The sequence below is a fragment of a genome, unplaced genomic scaffold (assembly GCF_019419815.1).
Source record: "Pyrus x bretschneideri cultivar Hongxiangsu unplaced genomic scaffold, Pyrus_bretschneideri_v1 Contig2, whole genome shotgun sequence".
NCBI classification, from domain to species: Eukaryota; Viridiplantae; Streptophyta; class Magnoliopsida; order Rosales; family Rosaceae; genus Pyrus; species Pyrus x bretschneideri.
Window position 1 is genome coordinate 9532877 of NW_025999501.1, and position 17944 is coordinate 9550820.

The 17944-nt window shown below is 39.0% G+C and overlaps 4 protein-coding genes across 4 annotated transcripts; 1 reads left to right on the forward strand and 3 right to left on the reverse strand.

Moving 5' to 3' along the window:
* Window positions 1-284: 284 nt before the first annotated feature.
* LOC108865792 lies at window positions 285-1375 on the reverse strand. The gene has a single exon (XM_018643257.2). It carries the CDS (start codon window positions 1024-1026, stop codon window positions 634-636), a length of 393 nt encoding a protein of 130 aa, XP_018498773.2. The 5' UTR covers window positions 1027-1375; the 3' UTR covers window positions 285-633.
* Window positions 1376-2925: 1550 nt separating this feature from the next.
* LOC103930271 (transmembrane protein 184A) lies at window positions 2926-6880 on the reverse strand. The gene is made up of 8 exons (XM_048583467.1): window positions 6671-6880; window positions 6372-6512; window positions 6086-6269; window positions 5468-5541; window positions 5114-5263; window positions 4478-4763; window positions 3778-4011; window positions 2926-3679 (listed from the first exon to the last, which is right to left on the reverse strand). Exons 3-8 carry the CDS (start codon window positions 6239-6241, stop codon window positions 3305-3307), a joined length of 1275 nt encoding a protein of 424 aa, XP_048439424.1. The 5' UTR covers window positions 6242-6269; window positions 6372-6512; window positions 6671-6880; the 3' UTR covers window positions 2926-3304.
* A 3509-nt stretch (window positions 6881-10389) lies between these two features.
* On the forward strand, window positions 10390-14563 carry LOC103930270 (DEAD-box ATP-dependent RNA helicase 3, chloroplastic-like). The gene is made up of 10 exons (XM_009339578.3): window positions 10390-10963; window positions 11236-11372; window positions 11460-11874; window positions 12111-12209; window positions 12449-12673; window positions 12858-13235; window positions 13342-13485; window positions 13572-13667; window positions 13766-14064; window positions 14166-14563. Exons 1-10 carry the CDS (start codon window positions 10544-10546, stop codon window positions 14248-14250), a joined length of 2298 nt encoding a protein of 765 aa, XP_009337853.2. The 5' UTR covers window positions 10390-10543; the 3' UTR covers window positions 14251-14563.
* A 34-nt stretch (window positions 14564-14597) lies between these two features.
* LOC103930269 (pentatricopeptide repeat-containing protein At4g38150-like) lies at window positions 14598-15808 on the reverse strand. Its single transcript, XM_009339577.3, has one exon. It carries the CDS (start codon window positions 15682-15684, stop codon window positions 14689-14691), a length of 996 nt encoding a protein of 331 aa, XP_009337852.2. The 5' UTR covers window positions 15685-15808; the 3' UTR covers window positions 14598-14688.
* Between the last annotated feature and the right edge of the window lie 2136 nt (window positions 15809-17944).

Here is a 17944-nt window from a genome sequence, read left to right on the forward strand (position 1 = left end):
ATTTTCCGGTGTGGTTAACTGCACTTTTAAACGTGCAGTCAAGGTTATCAATGATATATCTACAAGATCATATTGAAAGATTAAAGCATCAACAATATTACTGCTATATCTACATTTTAAAAATACAGTTAACCGCACTATAGACAAATTTTTAGACCTAAATAAATAAATCACCCAAAAGCTACTAAAACTCACCCTTTTCCTAGATCTCCCCTACCCCCACCCTTAAACTAGAGAGCAAAAAACCATGTCAATAATTAACAACTACTATATATCACCAAATGATTAGAAAGAGGCTTCATCATGTATATAACTGGTTCTTTAACTCCTGGAAACAACATCAAATTGTGGTGTGAATCTACTGGCATAATTCTAATACTTTTCAAGTTCAAGCACCACTTTTTTCTTAGAAATTGCATAAATACAAAAAAAAAAAAAATAACCATCGTAATTTTAACATTCTTGTTTTAACCTCCTGCGCTCATTCTGCACCCGTTGGTGTAGAAAAGATATGTAAAATATTCAATTTGGAGCGCAAATGGTTAAAAAAAAGAGTGCGAGAAAACCGCTCCCCAAAAACAAAGGGAGATAAAAGAAGAGTTAGAAATTGACATGAGTGAGTACTGGTACTCCCTACCAGAAGCAGTAGGAGTTATCGCATTTGCGGGCATGATGGTAATTATTCAGCAGACGGAAGAGTCTTCTTCTCCGGTAGGAAACGCCATATCTGAGCCTGAAACAAACCAACTTCCGGAGCTTCCTCGCCGACCTCAGCCGCAGCCATATGACCCTCTTGACTTTGTAAAAAGACCCTTTTATCCTCTCCGTCAGGCTCTTCTTCCTGCTGAACTGGTAGCTTCTGAGAAAAAGCTGCCTCTTCTCCATCAACGTGTAGTTGCTGCTTCCCTGCTCCATGAAGCTGTTGTAGTAGGATCCATTGCTAGTACTGCTAGCCAATGAGGTGCTTCTGCTGATTGATGGGTAGGTTCCGACGCGGTGAAAGCTCTGTCCCCACAGGTCGGCCATGGAGGAGAACTCAGCCGGAGAGAAACAACAACTGAGAGTTTAGAGAGAGAGAGAGAGAGAGAGAGAGAGAGAGGAGAGGGCTTTGTTGTCTTTTTATTTGGGGTATGAAATATGGAGGTTGAAAAGTAAAGGCGTCGTTTAAAGAGAAATAAAAAGGTGGGTGGGAGACTCTTGAGATTGTATAAATTCGACGTACCTTGGGTTGGTTAAGTCATAAGTTGGGTTTGCTTAGGAAGGCCATAGGCCAGCGACGACTGCGCCAAAGCGCGTGTACAAATCAGGAGAGAAACTTACCTGCAGCTAAAAGCACTGACTCATTGCTTCTTCTCTCTCTAAACTTAAGAGTCCCCTCCTCTCTCTCTTGTGCTATATATTAGTCTTGGTTTAACACGTGGTTAGGAGATAAGCTCGTGGTCTTTTTGGATGGACGGTCACGTGCCTTTCATGTCTTGCTTTTCCCTTTGCTTTCCTTGTTGGACTTTGTTTCTTCCACTCTATTTACTATTGCATGGGAGGCATGGGGAGATATGGTTAGGTTCTGTGATGATATGTTATGACATCATCCTTAACTTTTGTTTTTGTTTCTACCCAACATCAACACCGTTTTAACTTTTTAGGTTAATCAATATATTAAAATAATTTAAAATATTGCAGAAAAATAATAAGAAAGGTAAGTTAAGTGAAAAATGAACGGAGAAAACTTGACTATTGAAAAAATTAGCAGCAGCTCCTCCTACTAATGAATCACGGGTGAATACGTATTCAAGTTGCAATTAAAAAAACAATTATTTGAACACGTGTGCATTTGTAATTCTCTAGCCGCAGGAGCTGCTGCTGATTTTTCAGCAGCCAAGCTCCGTTCAAAATGAACGGCCGTCTACAAAACCCCACACTTACCAAAGCACATCACATGATACTTGTAGTTTAATTAATCAATATGAAAGTCAACACAACTTGGATCATTAGATTAACTGCCCAAATACCAATTAGAGAAGAGATTAACTGCCTAAATACCAATTAGTGAAGAGATTAACTGCCCAAACACCCAATTAGGGAAGAGATTATACCTGCCCAAATACCAATTAGAGAAGAGATTAACTGCCCAAATACCAATTAGAGAAGAGATGAAAGGCTTGTTTGTAACTGGTCTTAAAATAACTGAAAAGATTTTTATTGAAAGTATTTTTTGGATCAATCTTTATTAAAAAACGCAAATAAATCCTAAAAATGCATTTGAAGCGCTTCTTGCAATATGCACCAGTTATATACTTGTAAGAAGCACTTCAAATGCTTTTGAAACCAAAAAACATTTACTCCAAAAGCGCTTTTAGTCATATTAAAAACGCTTCCAACCAACCCGTAACTTCCCAAACACCAATTAGAGAAGGGATAGGCATCTAAATTCTTAACAACTCATACATTTTGCAATTTCTCCCTTCACAAGTTTACCACTTACAGGTAGATGATGCAATTTGTATAGTCATGTATTGCAACTCCCTTGTTATACACAACACCTCAAAGTTCAAATCAGATGCACCAAGAGTCATTGGGAGGACTTAACGTCTAAAAGTCATCAAAATATTTTCTGTTCCACCTCATCAAACTAGAACAAAATTCTAAACTAATCCAGCAAGCACAAGATATTAACAGCAATGTATAAAGAATTATATCCAGAAGCCCATCGCTTTCGTTCGCAGTCAAGAAACCTGATAGTCATGGAGTTGTTGCCAGACTAACATTAGTATGCATCATTATCTTATAACGAACATCACCATTGTCTCATAACAGTTTTTCAACCCTTTCGTCGAATAGAAATACTTCATCCAAGACATCAAGAGAGGTGGATTATAAAGTCCGATTGCTCGGTATGAAAGTAAAGAAAGAACAAAACATGAACCATGTACCAAGTTACAGTTCAGGAAAATATTTCAATATCAAGTCCAAGACATCCAATAGGCAACAGAACTCTTCATTGTGCAACAAAAAATGCGAAAAAAAAAAACAGATCGATTTGTGTTTCCTATTGTGACCTAGCAAGTATGACAATTAAATTTTCCATATCTACAATGCACACTGAACTAACAAGACATTGAAAACAATCTCAGTGGGAAGCCTGATATTTGTGACGAAAGTGCATCAAACCAAGGAGAGAAAAAGGGAGTATACCCGACATCATTTTCACCACACTATTAAGCAACTGAGGCTTTCCCGAAGGCCTCAGGGCCCTTTTAAAGCTGTTTTCCTAGTAAGAATATTCTTCATACATGTCTACCACAGACTATTGTTGTCGCCTAGTGCCACCTTCATTTGCTGAAGGAACCTTTGCGGGGTAACTGTTCAGGTCTAAGTCGATGAGTGACATGTCATACGGCACTGATGCAGAATTCAAGTTATCAACAAGAAGGGAAGACTTCATTGCATCTGAATTCTTAGACTCCGGTATTGGGCCAGTATTATTCGGAGTGGTTGCACTAGAAGATGATAGACTGGAAAGCTGTATGTCATCTATCTTGTTCCCAAACATGTTCTTGTTTCTTCTGACAGCATCCATCTCTGGGCCAGTCGGCACAAAGGTGCGTGACCGATATTTCCTCTTTCCCTCGTCACCCTCACTAGGGTTGTACAGTACATAATCATGATAAGTAGGGGCAAACTGCACACAGTTCAATATTCTCATCAGAAAGGTTGAGCAAAGCTTAAAGAGAACGATTATGCAAGGGGATAGCAAACATAATAATTTGAAAGGCTCACCTGGTGGACTGTATCATGGTAAAAGTCATTCAACTTTACGGCATGCGATAGGCTTCCAGTCAGATCTCGAGGCCCGCCAATATTTGCACCAGCATACTCCTTGTAAGGAAATGCATATAAATGACCAATAGCAGCGATAAGCATCTCAACACAAATTATGAAATTTTGATACTGAGCTGCATCCTCTGCATTCTTTATCAAGCCAGATTTCGCAGCAAGGAAGACCAACACACCCTAAATGGAAACACGTTGAATAAGTTTGAAACTTTACTTCACTATCAACAAAAAAGCAAAGGGTAACAGACCTTAAATAATTTTTTTTTTCTTTTCTATAAAATAATAGGAATAAACGACAAAGTTATCTATTTGGTACATGTTTATACACAGTTACGAGTTAGTATCATATGTACGATCCAACATTATATGCACCAACTTTTATCCACATTCTGCTACTCATGCATCTATTTCATGGTAAAGATTACACAGTTCCGCATTTTCAAGCAGCATTTGGCGAGCCTAAAGGAAAATTTTGGCCCCGAATAGTTCGTTTAAAATAATGTGGCAATAGATGTCATCCATACTCAAAAATTGCTTCTAGAAGAAATCATCTTCTGCTCTTCATGCCTAAGAATGTGATCATACACAAGCCACTGAACCATAAGTAGACTAATGTCGCTAATACAGTGAGAAAAACGTTTACCTGCCAATAAGTGAGGAAAACAACAGATTTGATTATAATAAACTTTGGAACTGGATTGAAAGGCTGGAGTAGATCTCTGCAAGCAAAGTAAAACAACGCCAAAGCATAGAGAGCTGTCGTGTATGAGATTGTGTAGATAATAGTGAGATACAGGTATGACTGTCTTGGACTGAAATTTCCATCTGCATATTTCCCCTTTGCATAAAGTATGAGTGTAACAACAGCTAAGACAGGCTTCAGGATCACAAACTGCAAACATCCTTGTTTGCACCTACGTATAAAGCGCCTGCATTAACGGTTTCATATGTGTGAGTTTATCAAATAATCATCTCATACACACAATATGATGACATAGCGTTATATACCAAAATCTCAATATTGTCCAGAAATCTCCTTAGTTATGCAGGGAATCTGCCTATTATGTGGAGAAGCCTAATTTTATGCATCCAAAAATTTAACAAGTATTCACAAGTTAAAATGAAAAGCCAAGACCACCAGCATTTTGAAAATAGTAAACAGTTAACTTAACTAGAGAAAGCGATTCCCGAGTAATACAGAATTCTGTAATTCTTACACCACAAATTCCTGGCTTGCAGATGATCATATTGGTAAATTAAGCAGAGATTGTGAACTCACCCATCCAGGGGTATGGGAGGGAGGCAACATGTCATCAGAACCACAGAAGGCTTTAGAACCCTACCGCTTAAACTTAGAACCACAGATCCTGGACCACCAACCCATGCCAAGCACAACGATAAAAAATTATAAATGACCCAAGCTTCATAGCTGAAACACAACAAAAAAAAATAGCATGAGAATAAAATAATATTCAGACAAAATGATACTTAAGTACCAGAGGGTAATAAACAGGAGAGAATGAGTGAGTGAGAGGGTGACAGAGAGAACAAGGAAAATGGCAGATGAATAAACAGAATATTCCTAACAATCATTTGTGCAGTGAAACATTTGAATAAATGAAGACATACTTACGCTTCTCTAATGGAATTAAAGTAGATTGAACCAGCAGGAATGACAAGGGATAAGAACGACATCAACGCATATATCTGTCACAGAAAACAAAGTTCATAATGGTTACATAACCAAACTCAACAGAAACTATCATTGGCATAGTGGGATCTTTAGAAAATCCTAAAACCAAGACCAATAAAAGAAACAAAAAATAGCTTGATGATCAACCAATACCCAAACAAGCAAAATTTCCAACAACACAGATTACAGTAACAAAGAATGCGCGAGTTCAACCGATGCTATCACAATCTTCAAATTTCAAAACTTTTTTTTCTTCTGGCCTAAGTTTGTCCATTCTGTAATGCATTGACCATAACAGGATCATTAAGGAAAGAAATCATGCAATCACACTATCATATTGGAAAATTAAATGGCCAGCTCATATGAAGCATGTAAACTGCATTCTAAGAATCCTTTTCATTGTATTCTCATATAATTTCTTTAAATTCAAATACATTGAAAAAATCCTAAAAGGCGAAAACAACAACCTAAACTGAATTCTTCATGTCACAATGCAGCATAAGTTAACATATTTCATATCATTTCAAAGTGGGATTTTTCTTCAAGTCAAGTACTCACCGGAACCATGAAGATGATGCGGACAATGTATCTCTGATAAGTGGGTTCAGTGTAATTGATGAGGTGCCTGTAGATATGCATGATGGCCAAAGCCATGGCTCCAACAGTACAGAAAAAAGCTATAATGCTCAAGTATATTGGGGTCGATTCCACCATTCTGAAAACTTCTAGTCCAATCAAACCCCTTTGCACATTAATTTCAACAACAATTCAAAAGTATTAGCAAAAATCATAGAAACCCAGGGAAACAAAAACAAAGAGCTTTTGAATAATCAAAATTCTAAACCTGAGGAGCAACAGCAGTGTGTATTAGTCTCTGCAGAAGAATTTTGCTTGCTAAATGTGGGTCAATTCCATCGAAAGTGAGGGAAGGGAAGGGGAATTCGTATACCCTAACCCTCACACTATTTGAAATTGCTTGAAACGCCTGCAACCGTCGAAAAAAAAAATCCCAAAATTTAAAAAATTACTAAAAAAAATGAGAATTGTAAACAGATAAATTTAATTGGGTGGAAAATAGGGTTTTGACTGAAATTAATTGGGGGAAGAAAAAATTGAAAGCGAAAGCTTGAAGAAAAACTTTACCTTTCAAGAATTCCAAAAAATTAGGAATTGGATGGTGATTGCGTGAAGCCGTGAAGGTCAAATTTTTGGGGAGATCTGCGAACCAGATGCGGAAGCCTGGTCCGATAAGATCAAAGGAAGAAGAAGAAGCAGCAACCCACAGGAAATGCTTTACTGTCTGTAACCTAATAATGGCGGCTTCCAGTCCCGCTGTACTTACAACTAATCAAAAAACCCCCACCAAAAGAATTTTATGAAAATTTAGTCCTGACCCTTTTTTTTAACTTTTAGGAGTAAAATATCTACACATCTTATTTTACATCTTACACATTTTTAATTTTTGACCGTCAGATTGGATAAATTGAAAATGATCAATAGACAAAAATTATCAAGAAGTATATGAGAAGTAAAATATGATGTGTGGATAACACACCTCCTAACTTTTATTTTGATGCTTCCAAAAAATGGCACTTATTTAATTCGATTTTTCTTTTTATTTATTGGTTATGTTGGAAAATTGCACTATTATTATCGAAGAATTTTGTGCCAATTATTGCTTAAATTAAACATTTTTTTTAATTAACTTATATCCCGTGATGATTTAACCATTTTTTTTAATTATTTAATTCTTAAATTAAAATTTTTGCAAATGCCTATTTATATATATATATATATTTGCAATGTTTTAATCACGTGCCACAAATTTAGACTTCAGGTCAGCAAAATATGAGCTTTGCCTTTGCCAAATCATCACTCAATGATCAATCCGACGAATTGACTAACGGTTGTACGATAAGAAAATCGTAAGACGTTGTATTAAATTGAAAAACATTGTATGTATTTAAAATAGGATGAAAACCTAAAAAGATAAAATATTATTTACGCTTTCAAATTTTCAATGTACGTACTTATACTAGGTCATATAAAAATCAAAATAGTAATTTTCAAGGATATTCTTGTCATTTTCAAAGTCTAACCATTTTCATTTTGTAGTTTTATAGTTCAATTTCATTTTGTATGAAGTTTTTTTTTAGTACAATGATATATATTTACACTAAGGGGAGGGGTTGTTCGTGTAACAACTCGTTCGTAATTTTACGATTTTACTAATTTTAAAGGAGTAAATTGACGAAAATGTCCCTAACAGCGAGATCGTGGACTTTTGTTGACTGTCATTTCGTGAGGTGTATGGGCTATTATTTTATCGTATTCTCGAAATACGCGATGGTACGAACACATAGGCTCAAGCAGAATGGAATTCGAACTTACAATGAAAATTTTATGGACTTACGAAATGTGAAGGGTGATTTGGTAATTTCATATTTAGAAATATTTTGTGTCTTGTTTTGTGAGCCATGTGGGGCCCACACCTCACTCTTCCCTTGCGCCCATGTCCCTCTTCAGATCTCTAGGACCTATCCCTTGTTGCCACTTCACCTTGTTTTTCTTGGCCCTTCTCTCCCTTCAAACTTTCTCATTCTCTCATCTTTTTCAGTTATCTCTCTCAAACTTTCTTAGCTATTTATCTCTCCTTCTCTGCAAACAAACCAAACCACCACCACCACCACTCACCGTTTTGCCAAGCGCCACCCATGAAACTTCCCCCATCACGAACCTAACCCAAGTTGAGACCCCATCGTTTTCGCTCTTTTCCTCATTGCACAGTATCATCATTGTGCAAAAACCTGATTCGACGAGTTCTTGCCATCTCCGACGAAGGTAAAGCCTGAAATCTTCCTAATAATTCATATATTGTGCCTAGAAGTACGCTTGGGTTATTTTTAAGACATTTTGGTGTTGTTTGGACGTAAAAACCTCTCGGGAAAATCTCCCCAATTTTTCCGACGAAGGACCCGCGAGCTGCAGGCCATTCCCCGACCATTTCCGGCCACTACGTACTTGACCCAATATTGGTGCGATTACTATCAAAGACTCCGGCTTCCTAGCTCGAATGGCTGCGACTTCGCAAGTATCTGTGAGTGGGTTCTTTCTTTTATACAGTATATATATTATTTGAGTTTCCATACATAGATTAAAAATTCATTTTCTAAGTGACGCCATAATTAATTTGACGTTATAAGAATTGTTGCAATGATGACAATTGTGAGATTATTACAAATCCCACGGGATGCACAAGTATGCATATTATTGTGGGATACCTTATTTATATTTACGATAGTAAATAGTATTATGTCGACGTAAATTATTGATTTACTGCTGTATGATCTTATTTACGTTATATGCTCATCATTGCTGCACAATGTTAGTACTCGCACGGGCTAAGGCCAATCTTTCACATGTATGTTCACATCGCACTATACGCTCACTCTGGATCCATTGTAGGTGCCAGTCCTGTCCTAAATTTCTATAGGCAATTAGGACTTGTATGTAATGCGCATAGCGCCAGTCTTCATGTGATTGTAATATTAAAGCATAGATCATTATTACACCAAGTCATGCTCATGTTAGAATACCTCTGCATGAATTCGTGTGTCAGCATATGTCGATAAGCACTCGATATGATATGTTTATTTATGCAAAATATGTGATTACGGACGTCATGTGTTTATTTACGAAAGTTTGTGATGTATTGCATTATTGAGATATTGCAGGTTACGGTAAATATTTTCATACTATACGTAATATTTATATTTTGAAAACTATACTTGTTTCACGGCGAAGGGTTATAATGTTTTCAAAAATATTTTTATAAAACTTTATTTTTAGGCCCACACACCCTTGTTTTTTGCCCCTCCAGGTTTTAGTGCTGAGCTTTCGTGTCGACGAAGATTCTTGGCAAATCTTGGTATAGGTGGTTACCTTCGATGGTATAATTCTCATCTTACTTTACTGTACTTTACATTTTAGTGCTGAGCTTTCGTATCGATGAGGATTCTTGGCAAATCTTGGTATAGGTGGTTACCTTCGATGGTATAATTCTCATCCTACTTTACTTATACTTTGATATCACGTGTGAAATTAGTTCATTACCACTCGTAAGTGCATTCTTATATTTAGTTACTTTTGGGTTTAAATTTACTCACATTTTCCACATCATTACACTTTATGGCTTCGTCACCCTCCTATGTCACCCAACACAACTCGATTTGGAGCCCAATAGGGCATTCCGGGTCGAGGTGTGTCAGTTTGGCTAAGCCACACAATAAGCAACCTAATTTGGTATTGAATTCGTTATCTATGAGATTCGAACTTAAAACCTCTCACTTACAAGTGAAGAGGAATACCATTAGGCTGTAGTACTGAGTGACATTTTTGTATGAAGTTTTAGTTATTTTTTATAAACTTTTATTTTATTTTTAGCTTCTTTTATTGTTTTTAAAGTTCGAAGTTGAAGTTCCTAATATATCTTTAGATTTAACGAAAAAATAGGTGGAATTATTGAAAATGACCAACGGTATACTACATTGTCAAAGATTAAATAAACTAATACAAAAATTCAATATCTAAAATTAAATTAAGTGGAAAATTAAGGACTATTTATATATATAATTAAGCCAAAAAACAAAAGTAGAAGAAAGAACCGGGTATTCGGGTCAAGTCTTCATTTGAAATGCTGACCCGACAAGAAATATCCGCTTTAGTGCGAGAAAATATTAACCTCGGTGGAAGTTTGGGAGGCCATACATTTTCCAACGGGCTGGACTGGAGTGTGGCCTTATCTCCCTCCTCTGCCCCTCTCGCTATATAAACCCACAGCGGCCGTTATCCTCTCCGCTCTCAATCCTCCACAGACCTAAAGATTGAGCCTCCCTCTCTCGTTATCCTCTGTCTTCCTCCTCTTCGAGGAGTTTCGGCAAACACCTTGCGTGCAAGGAGAAGGAACAAGGAAGAAGCAGAGCGAAGAGCGTTCAGGGTTCTGCAGAAATTGCAGAGATGACTTCTATTGTTGGAGTTTCGTCTGTATATGCCCAGACTCCGTGCAGCGAGCTGTACAGAAGAGCGGCGGCGCCGGCTGCGGCAACGACGAGCAGTGCTACTCTTTCGTTGGCGTTTCCCGAGAGGCCTCACTTCAACAGTGTTTTGAGAGGCAAGAGTGGGTTGGTCAGGCAGGGCTCCGGTGTCGTTTGTTCGGCCATTGCCACTCCGAACTCGGTGCTCAGTGAAGAGGCGTTTAAGGGACTCGGTGGCTTTTCGAAGGACTCGCTTGACTCCGACTCGGAGTACGAGTCGGAAACTGAGCCGGGTTCCGCTGGTAGTGACGACGATGAGCTCGCTCTTTCCAAGCTGGGGTTGCCTCAGCGGCTTGTTGATAGCCTTGAGAGACGTGGCATTTCGAGCCTTTTTCCAATTCAGGTACTTCATTTCTCTCTCTGGTTTTGCTTATCTTATCTATTTCCTTTGAATTTTAGTGTTATTTTTATCATGAAATTACTGTAATTTAGTTTTTGTTGGAACCCTTTTGAGCATTATCCTTGAAATCGTGTGTGGTGTGATAAAAATGTAAGCTTCTTGTAACAGTCTGAAAGGTGCCCTTATAGCATAAACCCTGAACCCTACCCTATATGTATGGATATGTAGGTGTATGAAGTGGTTTACTGATAGCTTTCTTTGTTGAAAATGTTTAGAGAGCTGTGCTAGTACCTGCACTGGAAGGTCGAGATATCATTGCTCGTGCGAAGACAGGGACTGGAAAGACATTAGCCTTCGGAATCCCAATACTCAAGCGTCTCACAGAGGATGATGAACAGAGAGGCTCTCATAGGTACCATTTGTGATGAAATTTATTATTCACAGTACAACTAAAGACATATCCTTTCGAAAATCATGGGATGAATTTCCGTTTTTGTAGGCGGACTGGTTATCTTCCGAGAGTTTTGGTGCTTGCACCTACACGGGAGTTGGCAAAGCAAGTTGAAAAGGAGATGAAAGAATCTGCCCCTTACCTAAACACTGTTTGTGTCTATGGGGGAGTTTCCTACATAACACAACAAAGTGCTCTCTCCCGTGGAGTTGATGTAGTTGTTGGAACTCCTGGTCGGATTATTGACCTGATAAACGGGAACAGTCTCAAATTGGGCGAAGTTCAATATTTGGTACTTGATGAAGCTGATTCGATGCTTGCTGTTGGATTTGAGGAGGATGTGGAAGTGATTCTACAAAAGCTTCCAGCTCAGAGGCAGAGCATGCTTTTTTCTGCAACCATGCCTGGTTGGGTGAAAAAACTATCACGGAAATATTTGGACAATCCATTGACAATTGATTTGGTAAATGCCATTTTTCTTTTCTTTCTTTCCTTTGTTAAGTTTAAAACTTTCATTATTCGTGTAATCTGTGTCATTAGAACATTGCATGGAGTGATGCCTAAAATATGTTTACTGGATTTTAAACGCTTAAAGCTAATGGAAGTTGTAGTTGTTTAAAGCTATGTGGTAGACACCAAATCTGTAGAGTGGAAAGTGAGCCTTAAATAATTCCTTTTCCACTTTCTTTTTTCCCAAAGGTTGGCGACCAAGACGAGAAGCTTGCAGAAGGGATCAAACTTTATGCTTTATCAACCACTTCAGCTTCAAAGAAGACCATTCTTAGTGATCTTATAACGGTACGAGTTGGAACTCATTACTGACTCTTTTTTTGGCTCAAACGTATAATTTGTAGGCATGCTGCACAGCTGCCTCACTTTTTAATATGATCTTTAATGTTGTTGTGGTGTTTTCCTTCGAAAGCCGTTTAGTTTATGATGAAGATGGTGACGTTGTTATAATATGAATCTGCATAGCTCTAAATTACTTCAGAAAGGAAACATTTTCCACATAGCACTGAAGAATGTCATATCTTCAGGTGTATGCAAAGGGTGGGAAGACCATTGTATTTACACAAACGAAACGAGAGGCTGATGCAGTCTCAATGTCATTAACAAGTAGCATAGCTTCTGAGGCATTGCATGGAGATATATCACAGAATCAAAGAGAGAGAACATTAAATGGTTTTCGGCAAGGGAAATTCACTGTGCTTGTTGCCACCGATGTTGCATCCCGTGGACTTGATATTCCCAATGTCGATTTGGTAAGCTTAGGAGTTTCTTACGATTTCTAATCAAACTTTTAGTATGGTTTTATGGATGCTTGTACACGTGTGTATGTAACTATTACCACTTTGTTTGCCTGTAATAGATGTTCTCTAAACATATCATTTGCCAACACCTTGCTAAGCCTGTGGCTGCAATATTAATTTTTTCTTCTTCTTCCAGGTTATCCACTACGAGCTTCCCAATGATTCAGAGACATTTGTGCATCGCTCTGGGCGTACTGGACGTGCAGGGAAACAAGGTACTGCCGTTCTGATGTTTACGAACAACCAGAGGAGAACAATTAAAACTCTTGAGCGTGATGTGGGGTGCAAGTTTGAGTTTGCTAGTCCACCAACTATGGAGGAGGTTTTGGAGTCATCTGCTCAGCACGTGGTTGCTACTCTTAGTGGAGTGCACCCTGAATCTGTACAGTTTTTCACACCAACGGCACAGAGATTGATTGATGAACAGGGAACGAGTGCTCTTGCTGCTGCACTTGCACAGCTCAGTGGATTTTCTCGTCCTCCATCATCCAAGTCCCTTATCACTCATGAGGCGGTAATAATTGAAGTCATTAAACGCTTAATTTTCCGTCTAGATGTTTTCAAATATTCACGTATTTTGTGGTGTTGCTATATTAATTGCACTGTTAAATTATATGCAGGGATGGACGACATTGCAACTTATCCGAGATCCATCTTTTGCCAGAGGGTTCCTGTCTGCTAGATCTGTCACTGGGTTTCTTTCAGATGTTTATTCTACAGCTGCTGATGAAGTTGGAAAAATACATATAATTGCAGATGAACGGGTTTGTATCTACAACATCTCAGGCGTATTTTGATTATTGCTTCAATTCATTTCGCTTAAAACAAATTTTGATGGTGATGATATCAGATTCAAGGAGCAGTTTTTGATCTTCCAGAGGAGATTGCCAAAGAGTTGCTGACCAGACAAATACCTCCTGGAAATACTATTTCCAAGATATCCAAGGTTTACCTTTGCTTTTGGTCACTTCGTCATAAGAGAAGCTTTTGCATGGAAAGCTGCTGACATTTGTATTGTATGCATGCACTATTTTGTGTTGGCAGTTGCCAGCCCTGCAAGATGATGGACCGGTGAGTGACAACTATGGCAGGTTTTCAGGCAGAGATCGCCGGGGAGGAGGCCGCGGAGGAGGCCGGGGTGGAGGTTTTAGGGATCGTCAAGGATCATCAGGTGGTTTTAGAAGCTCCAGGGGTTGGGGTAGTGATGGTGGTGCCGACGATTCATTTAGGAGTAGTAGCCGAAGTTATGGATCTAGCAACAGCAGACCACGGAGTCCAAGAAGCATCGATGATGATTGGCTTATTGGAGGCCAACGATCAAGCAGGTCACCATCCCGAGACAGGTGTATCATCTTTTTAGTTTCTGATCTTCTCTTGTCAGAAATAGCACAATAATAATTCGCAACACATCAGTTTAACACTGAAATGATATCTGAATTTGCAGTTCCAGAAGCTTTGGAGGTTCCTGCTTCAATTGTGGGCGCTCCGGTCACAGGGCATCAGATTGCCCTACCAAACAAGGATTCTAGATGTGCATCCTTAAACATCAGTTTTCCGGCACCATTGGTGGGTTCCGTGCATGTTTAACCGTCAGTTTTCAGCACCATTGGTGGGTTAGAGGCTGCTGCCACCGCGGGCAGGCATTGCTGTCTACTGTTTTGCGTTTGTGGGCAAGGTCAATGAGATTGGGAGATGTTTCTTCTGAGTGTTACAAGAACCAGATTGAACCACATACTTAAGAGTTATAGGAATTATGTTTGGACTGCTTTCTCCCACTCTCCTGCTCTCACATACATATTTTGTTTTGACATTATAATCATTAAATGTAATTGTGCTCTCAAACCCTCTTGTGTTACTGATTAAATTAGAATATCGCTCGAATTAAACTGGGATTTCATTTCAAATGCTAAACATTTCAATTTTCAACGAAGATGAAACGGAGAACAAATGAAATGAGCAAAATCTATCTACTTACCAAATAGAATGTTAATGACGGTGCCAACTAAAGGTCCTCTCTTGCTCTTAAGAACCTCCCCCACCGCCTTCTCGTCCGGCATGAATCCCTTCCCTTTCATCTCCTCCAGTAACTCCCTCCCCTCCTCCGCCTTCTCCTGCCTCGCAAACCCCTCAAACACCGCTGTGTAAGTACTGGCATTAGGCCGCATTCCCTTGCTCACCATATCCAGCAAGTACTTCTTGGCATCCCCAAGAAAATTGCCACTGAGGTCGGCCGCCAGCGCCTTGATCATCACACTGTAAGTGTAGGCGTTCGGGGCCACCCCAGAGGCCAACATCCGCATATATACCTTGAGAGCCTCCTTCGTCTTTCCGGCATTGGCATAGGCTTCAATGACGGCAGTGTGCGAAACTACATCGGGCATTTGACCCTTGTCCTTGATCTGAGCAAAGAGCTCCAACGCCTCGTGAGTCAATCCATCATTGGACAATGCGTCGAACATCTTGACTGCATTGTTGGTGAGGCCATCGCTCCGCATTTTGTGGAAGACTTCTTGTAAGTCCTTCGGATCTTCCGGGTCCTCGACGGCGGGTTTCTTGCTGAAAGGGTCGTAAGGCGGAGGGAGCTTCGACTTGTCAACCTCCTTGGCGGCGGCGGGCAGCGTCGTTTTGTCATCGTCTTCGTCGTCTGAAGGGAGGGAGAAGTTAACCTTGGTGTTGATTTTGGTGCTGGGTTCACCGCCGCGGCTATGGCGACGGTGGCTTTCTGTGGTGGAATCGCAGCAGGAGCAGCTGCGGCTTCGTCCTCTAAGGGTATTATGGGAACGAAAAGGAGTCGGTGGAAATGGAAGAAGCGAACTCCTGTGATGGTTTTCTGAGATGGTTCTGGTGGAGTGGTTGGCGGCGGCTATGGCGAGGCGGGAGGAGACGGCGGAGGAGAAAGGATTAGACTTGGTGGAGGTAGAGGCAAGAAGCTGAAGGGCGCGAGATAGCAATGTGCCCGCCATTGTTTTTCTCTGTTCGTTTGTATCGGTATGCGTCTTTGAGCTGTCGGATTTTGAGTTTGTGATTTCTGCTTCCAATTTGTTCGAGAACGTTCCAATTTAGTACTAACTATTCTAAGTGATCCTAGCATTTGAGAATAGATTATTTTCGGATCTTTTCTACCAAAGTCATTGGATTAAGTGATCTAGATCTTTAAAATATCATCCAACAGTAAAAAATTATTATAGCTTTTAAAGGTTTAAAACAGGTGGGTCGTTGGATGAAATTTCAAAGGTCTGGATCATTTGATCAGATGGCCTTCTTCTAGCATTTATCATGTGATCAAAACACGTGTGGTTGCATGACTGCGGTTTGCGCTGGGATGGAGTCACCTGCAACAATTCAAGGGTGTCTGCGCTGTGAGTACCGTTGATCTGTCGTTGACATTTGATAGATCCTCGTTCTTAAGGGAAATTTCTTGGAACATATTTATGCTTATATGTGCAGGGCATTATCAAGCGTTGGCAAGAAGGGGTAACTTATTGGTGACATTGGGTGACTCACTGAATCAAGATCCTTGGAATTTGGACATGATGCAACAAACTGTCCATTTTTTCTGATATCGTTCAATCTTTGATTATCATGGTATTACGAAGGAATGATTTATGCACATCCTTATTCATTTAAGATCTTTGGATCAAATATATTCAACAATAATCAAGTGACAAACATAAACAAGACTGACCGTGCGAAAATTTATTGAACTCTCTCTACTTTGTCATGGCAACAAGATAATAGAATTTGGATCACTACAGGGGCCTCTGCCAAAGAAGCTTTTCGGCCATCCAGAATTACAGCGAAAGTTTTAGGGAGAACACTCGAAGAAAAATATGCGTCAAAGTTTAACCGTAATTAAAGGGCCGTTTGATTTCTATGATATTGTGCATGTATTTTCCGTCACAATCCCTCTTGCTTGACACTTTTACACGTAGAAGACTTTTCGGCAATCTGGTATGCAGTGGTTCGGGTGCCTGTTACTTTCTGTTAGTCTCCCCATTAAGCTACGAAATCTTAAATGGTCAAAACAAGATCTTTCAGCCAAGTTTGATGAGAACAATGCACCACTATTTACATTCAATTAGCTTATATATATATATATATTGTAGTTTAAATTAGATAAAACATTGCTTGAATAAAAATATTAGAGTTTTTGACCAATTTTTGGAGGATGGTATGAAATTGAGGATCCTCTCCAGATTTCACTGTGCAGAGCTCATGATCAAGAAATTCGGACTACTCAACTTGAATCTGACGATTCCCATTGTCTCATTTTATTGACCCACCTCACATAAACTAAGGGCCCGAATCTCTCTTTCTGTCTCTTGAATAATCCGAATTTCTTGATTTTTAAGTTCTGGACAATAAAGTCCAGAGAGGATTTAAATTCGAAACTAAGGAGGATGAAATGGTAACTTCCAAATCTTCTCATGATTGGTTTTTATTTGAGTTCCAAGTCAACATTGTGAAATGGGGAATCATATACTCAAGTCTTTCCTCTCCTTATCTTCTGTGTGTTCTTTACATACGTACGATCTGATTTTATTTGATGAATCTTCCGTAGAACCAGGTGGAATGTATGGACTCGTGCTTTAAAAAGTTCCATTCCACATGAAATCCCTCTGCCCAACTAGTGCTAGCTTTTGAACCAGTCAAAAGGTGCTTTTTGGGTTTGTCCCTTCTCCTCATAGTCAATTGTAAAAGAGCCTTGACAATGGTTAGACTTGGACCTGAGATATTTGGACTTCGGGAATGATTTTTCCACTTTTGTTTTTTTAAATGATAAACACACGTCATTTTTAAGGTTTTACATATTTTTATTGAATTATATCTGTTAATTTTATTTGATTTATCTAATCTGATGATTAAAAATTAAAAATAGTGTGTGAAGTCACTTAGTACTACGGTCTAGTGATATTCATTTTCACTTATAAGTGAGAAGTCTTAGGTTCGTTCAATTCTTGTTATAGGTAAATTTGAATCACATTATATGGCATAATGTATTAGGCTCGTTCGATTCTCGTCAATGACGAATTTGAACCATATTATATGCCTAAAGGTCTTAAGTTCAATTCTCGTAAAAGGCGAATTTGAATCACATTATATGGCTAGCCCATTGTGAGACTTAGTCCACTCCCTCACCCTCTTAGTATAAATATCATTTGTTAAAAAAAAAAATGATGTGTGAGATACTAAAAAGTGTGTGAAAATCACCTTTTTGTTTCC

Bases quoted from the DNA above. Each gene is read 5' to 3' on its own strand.
- LOC108865792 (XM_018643257.2), bottom strand. From the start codon at position 1,026: ATGGCCGACCTGTGGGGACAGAGCTTTCACCGCGTCGGAACCTACCCA.
- LOC103930271 (XM_048583467.1), bottom strand. From the start codon at position 6,241: ATGGTGGAATCGACCCCAATATACTTGAGCATTATAGCTTTTTTCTGT. The intron at 4,764-5,113 runs GTGAGTTCACAA...CCGTTAATGCAG, and splicing joins CCTCCCATACCCCTGGATGG to GCGCTTTATACGTAGGTGCA. The intron at 4,012-4,477 runs GTAAACGTTTTT...GTTTCCATTTAG, and splicing joins TTTTCCTCACTTATTGGCAG to GGTGTGTTGGTCTTCCTTGC.
- LOC103930270 (XM_009339578.3), top strand. From the start codon at position 10,544: ATGACTTCTATTGTTGGAGTTTCGTCTGTATATGCCCAGACTCCGTGC. The intron at 11,875-12,110 runs GTAAATGCCATT...TTTTTCCCAAAG, and splicing joins ATCCATTGACAATTGATTTG to GTTGGCGACCAAGACGAGAA. The intron at 13,668-13,765 runs GTTTACCTTTGC...TTGTGTTGGCAG, and splicing joins CTATTTCCAAGATATCCAAG to TTGCCAGCCCTGCAAGATGA.
- LOC103930269 (XM_009339577.3), bottom strand. From the start codon at position 15,684: ATGGCGGGCACATTGCTATCTCGCGCCCTTCAGCTTCTTGCCTCTACC.